We start from the raw sequence: 5021 nt of genomic DNA on the forward strand, positions 1-5021 counted from the left end.
TCTTTGCCTTTTTTTTTTCCTTTATATTGCTTGCTGATTTGGCTGCTCAATCCAATTCACACTTTCTCTAAGTTCAAACTTATTTTCAATACGATTTTATCGAAATAATTTTTCTAAATACTCAATATTTTTACGTAAGCACTAATTCACTCCCCTCTTAGTGTCAATTTCGATCCTAACAACTAATATATGCATCAGAAAATATCTACTGACCTCGGTCTTCATGTCGATGACACTTTAAAAGCTCAATATTTTTACCTCAAAAATACCTCGGATAATCCAGTTCGGATCATGTAAACATCAACAGCAATTGTCCCCTAACCATTAGCATACGGGTCGTTTTACATCGCCAATAAACGGATACTTTTGAACAGTGCTCGGATGGCAATCGATCTTCGATCTTATGTAGCTATGACGACCACTGGAACAATGCGAGCAGCAAACTTAGCATGGCGGAGTTTGCAAGCCGACAATTCTACCGCAACGTTTGATTGGCGTACATATGTTCTCTGATGAGATAAATGTACATCAACCATCCCGTGAGTGAAGAAGCCCTACCAATTTTTGGCTGACACCGGCGAACTGGCGAAGCTCAAGTGATAAGCAGAGACTAAAATGACCCCGCAATACGACAAGAGTGCGGAGTGCCAACGGGCAGAGAGCATGGTAGACACACAGAGTCGAACGATAATAAATTTACGAGCTTATATATCAGGGAGGAATCCACGAAGAAAACAATCGTGATCACCCCTGTTCACACCCAACAAGGTCTTTCTTGACACTCATTTTATCTCCCACACAAAACTAAATATTTAGCACTATAAACTGCTGAGCATGCAACAATAAAAAATCCTTTATGTTTTGAACACTTACCTCTCAAATTAGTGGAAAAAAATGAAAATGGAACCATAGGGAAGAACAAAAATGAAATTTTCAACTCCACGATCCTTCAGTTATCAGTTCTTTCTGGGAAACAGCAGCAGCAGCACGGCTATGCAGCTTCACCGTCCGTGGAAGGAACAGCAGGTAGCTTGCTCTTAGGTTCCATCTTCTTCACCTCCTCGCTTGCATAGATGAATATCTTCCTTGCTAGCTTGCAGAACACCCTGCCAAGTTATGTTTGGGACCAATTTAGTTCATCAGGCAGTCAATGTGCCTCGGTATCTATAGAAGTGAAAGGGCTCTTGGATGCTTACGGCCATGGGTAGTCACCTACGAGAATCATAACTCCATCATCATCGTTAAAGGCCACCTCCCATTTCTTGTGACAGCGAAGCTCTCCTTTGATCTCAAACATCTGTTCTAGCTCAAGCATCAACTCGTCGTAACCTTCGAAGTTTGCCAGGTCCACAGCTCGGCCAACTCCAATTCCTTGCATGTGAACCTGGTAATTGCCCAAGTGTTAATCAAAATCCTTCATGAACAGTAATAGCATATTTAAGAGCTACATGTTACCTTGATGCAGCTTCTGGTAGAACTATTCTGCTTCCTCTGGATCTCCTTTGGAGACACTTGTAGCACTTGCTTTACCTCTTTTGAAGCTTTTGATAGTCCAGATTGCCCATCTATATCCTCGACCAAGGGAGTCGCAGGAACAGGATCCTCAATTGTGGCATTCGATTGGCTCACTACTTCAACCGATAACTTCATGGTGGAAGATATATCATTTGAAGGACAGACCAAGTCAATCCCAAACAACCTGTATCCGCTGCCACTCTTCGGCTTCTTCTGATTCTCCATCTTGCATTCCAATTCTAATGAGGGATCTTCAGTTACAGGATTGGAGGCAGGCAGCCATGAAGTGAGGGTGGTCTTTGTGTCACAAGCAACAGTGCCCTTTGAGAGTTTCAGTGACACATTTATCAGTGAAGATGATGTGCTCTCCAAAGGAGACTTTGAGTCCCTTAACCAGTGATCTGACAACCTTCGATTGCAAGAGCTAGGACTGTGCAAAGAATTATTGTCAATACTCTCTGTCTGCCCAGAAAACCAGAGAAATCGTTTCTCCAAGCTCTGAGCAATGATGCTGCTCATGGATCCTAAGTCGGATATTTGGGCCTTAGCAGGATTCCAAATAGTTGAACTAGGTTCTGTGCATGGAAAGTTTCAATTACATGGATATTAAAGGAAAGCAGCATAAAGAAGAAACTTCACTCTCATTACCATGGCCCAGGAGGTCCAAGGGTGACCAAGCTCTCTTGTTCTTAATAAAACCTGCTTGAGCATCACTGGAAGTAGACATGGAGCCACCGAAAGGCTCAACATCCCACGGAGAAATCTTCTCTGGCCTCAGAATGCTAGATGCTTCATCCCATTGTACCTGAAATTAGTAGACTTCATGCGCAATTCGTATACAAGTTGGTGAATACAGAAAAAGGTCAGTGATGAACCTTTAACGATCTCCACTTTGAACATGGCCACTGTGACGAGATATCTCCGATTCCGGTTATGGTACCAGTAAACCTAAGAAGTGAGAATGGTAAATTTTCACTAGCAAGAAGCTTAAGACAATCTATAATGAATAATATGATGACAAGGAATAACCTTTTCTCTGGAACATCTTCCCCCTCAAATCTCATCTTGAATCTCATCCCAACAGTGAACTCATTTTTAATTGTCTCCAAATACTTATTGACACCAACGATGAACTGACTAGTCCTGGTTTATGTATCATCCATGACAGCAGGAATCAATCATATTGAGAATGCACAAAAGAGCAACAGAATAAATGTGCTTTCTGACTCCAAGTACTAGTCCCAACCTAGGCTTGTAGTACACCGTGAAAAGACTATGAGTCGAAATGGCATGTGATGCAGTGGCAAGCACTCCAACGTGCATGCTATGACTAGATATTACAGATGAAGGCATAGTATTCTGGCGGTGGACAAGACGTCTCACTCCAACTAGCAGTTCATCATTCTCGCCTCTACAGAATAAAGATTCAAAATCAAGCATAAGCACTTCAAAACAGAGGAAGAAAAACGGCCTTTTTTTCTCAGCAACATTAACCTCATCAAGATGAGTGCATCACCAGCCGCTAATTTCTTAGAAGCTACAAACGTACTCCATCCTGTTGTAAGCAAATGACGCCGCGGTTGACCTGTCAATCAGAATTCAACAAATACATGAATTTGGAGAACACAACTTCCTCTTTTTTTTTCCAATTCAATAATATGGCAAAATAGAGAATCGACAATCTTTTGTGTCACAAAGAGAACTGTCACTTTGGTTGGTCACAAGCAAATCAAAGAGAAGAGAATCAAACCGATACCTCTGAATATGTGTTTGAATCGCCACTCCTGTCCATGCAGATCCTTGGCAACCAGCTCCTGTGCTGGGGTTTGCTGTGACATGTCCTGTTCATAGCATGCAAACACAGATCCGATTGTGAGAATACCTGAGCAACCGAAACAGATAATAGAAAGACATGAAATAACTTACTAGAGGCGGAAGACATTCGGTGGCATGTCTACGAAGAACCGAGAAGCCACCGTGGGTACTTGTATCCGAAGCCGTCAATATCTTACAAAATGAATGAACCGCTGGTCTCGGTGGCTCCACAACGCATGGAACGGGACAGGTAGGCTCGTTTTGCTAATAAAATCAAAGCAACAAACTCAGTTCGCATAATATTGCAAAAGTGTTTCTTTTTTCCTTCATCAAATTCCGAAAGGAAGAGTTTTCAGAAGAAAATTCACGTTGTTTCTTACATCGGATTCAGGGATCAGAGTGATTTGAGCATAGGCTTCATCCGTTTCCGGCTCAGCCTGGAAAAAGCCTAAAGTAAGCAGCTATTTATTACCTAACAGAAATCAAAGAAGAGTAGATAGAGCTGACCTTCAGATTAATGTTCACGACGCGGCAGAGAATTTTGGGAGGAAGATTAAACAGGGGAATGTGCTGGTTCAACTCCTGATCTGTCCAAGTTTCCAACTGCACATAAACCGGCGAATTCACAGCGAGTCTAAAGATCGAAGCAGAAGGGTGGGACTTGTGTAGCTTTCACGGCGAACAAGAGAAAAACAGAGGAGAAGGAGAAGTCCACCTGCTCCAGATGACCCTGAGGGAAGTAGAACACCCTCTCGTCCACACGGGGAACCTCCACCAGAGGACCCGCGCACGCTCTCCACAGCTCTTCGTACAGCCCATCTCCTCCATGAACAGGACAAACACAAATAACTCAGAATCAACAAGAGAAAGCGCCATGGATTTAAAAGCCACAGATGAAGCAATCCTTACCTTCTTTCAGCCTCTCGGTCGCTCGAGAGGCCGATCCAGCGGCCATTAGACCAACTTAACCGCTCCAAAGCTCCCACCTTTTCTTCTCCACCGTGACGAAGGTAAAGGTTTTGGGGAGTCGAAAGTTAGAAGAAGCCCACCTCTCTGGCCCTCGGGCTCTCCCCCAAGGGATTTAGTTCACCCCATTAATGAAGCGGCAGCACGTCAGGAGAGGAGAACGGCACGAATTAAAGGCGTGGCCTGTCGCCCACTGCCGTCCTCCTCGCGGAGTGAAACCCCCGCACGCTCTGCTGCTCCCCTGGCCCCCGCGAAACCGCCGAACGCCGCTTCGTTTCCTCTCCTCGCGGAACGGAGACCCCTCCCTCCTTCCTCTCCTCCCAACAAAGCGTGCGAGCGAGGGCGAAAGGAAAGAGAGGGGCAAGGCGCACGTATGAAGGAAGAAAACTCCCGTCACCGAATCGCCGCCCAACCCTTTTCGCTCGTGGTCGTGACGAGGTGGGCGTCCATAGCTTTCCCACGCTCCCATGAGGTGCCTGCTCTGTCGTCATCGGGAGGTGACCTGACGACGGTGTTCGAAACGTCACATGGTGTTTAGCGTGACTCCAAGTTGGTCCACTCATGATTCCGTCATGACGGCGTTTCCGTTACTTGACGGTAGCACTGCTAGTTGCTTTACCGTTCTAGCGAGGATGATCGAGGCGAATTGATGCCCCGTGATCGTACGGCGGATGTTTCAGTAATCGCACCTTCCGATCTCCCGAAAGAAAAAGATAAAAAGATAA

The 5021-nt window shown here is 45.0% G+C and overlaps 1 protein-coding gene across 2 annotated transcripts; it reads right to left on the reverse strand.

Moving 5' to 3' along the window:
• Positions 1-682: 682 nt before the first annotated feature.
• Positions 683-4777, reverse strand: LOC135583414 (auxin response factor 9-like). Of its 2 annotated transcripts, none has more exons than XM_065104044.1 (14): positions 4240-4777; positions 4046-4149; positions 3838-3933; positions 3711-3767; positions 3442-3594; positions 3272-3356; positions 3010-3100; positions 2762-2926; positions 2545-2658; positions 2391-2463; positions 2164-2320; positions 1456-2090; positions 1197-1384; positions 683-1106 (listed from the first exon to the last, which is right to left on the reverse strand). In XM_065104044.1, the coding sequence occupies exons 1-14, from the start codon at positions 4283-4285 to the stop codon at positions 992-994; spliced, it is 2079 nt and encodes a 692-aa protein (XP_064960116.1). In that variant the 5' UTR covers positions 4286-4777; the 3' UTR covers positions 683-991. The 2 variants fall into 2 exon arrangements, with proteins under 2 accessions (XP_064960116.1, XP_064960115.1); XM_065104043.1 differs by having other exon boundaries at positions 4046-4152.
• Positions 4778-5021: the final 244 nt, after the last annotated feature.

This window comes from Musa acuminata, chromosome BXJ2-4, assembly GCF_036884655.1.
Source record: "Musa acuminata AAA Group cultivar baxijiao chromosome BXJ2-4, Cavendish_Baxijiao_AAA, whole genome shotgun sequence".
Lineage (NCBI taxonomy): Eukaryota > Viridiplantae > Streptophyta > Magnoliopsida > Zingiberales > Musaceae > Musa > Musa acuminata.

Excerpts from the sequence above, each read along its gene's own strand:
- LOC135583414 (XM_065104043.1), bottom strand. The coding sequence starts at position 4,285 with ATGGCCGCTGGATCGGCCTCTCGAGCGACCGAGAGGCTGAAAGAAG. Across the intron at positions 2,321-2,390 it reads CAAAGTGGAGATCGTTAAAG|GTACAATGGGATGAAGCATC; the intron begins GTTCATCACTGA and ends TACTAATTTCAG. Across the intron at positions 1,385-1,455 it reads CTACCAGAAGCTGCATCAAG|GTTCACATGCAAGGAATTGG; the intron begins GTAACATGTAGC and ends GGCAATTACCAG.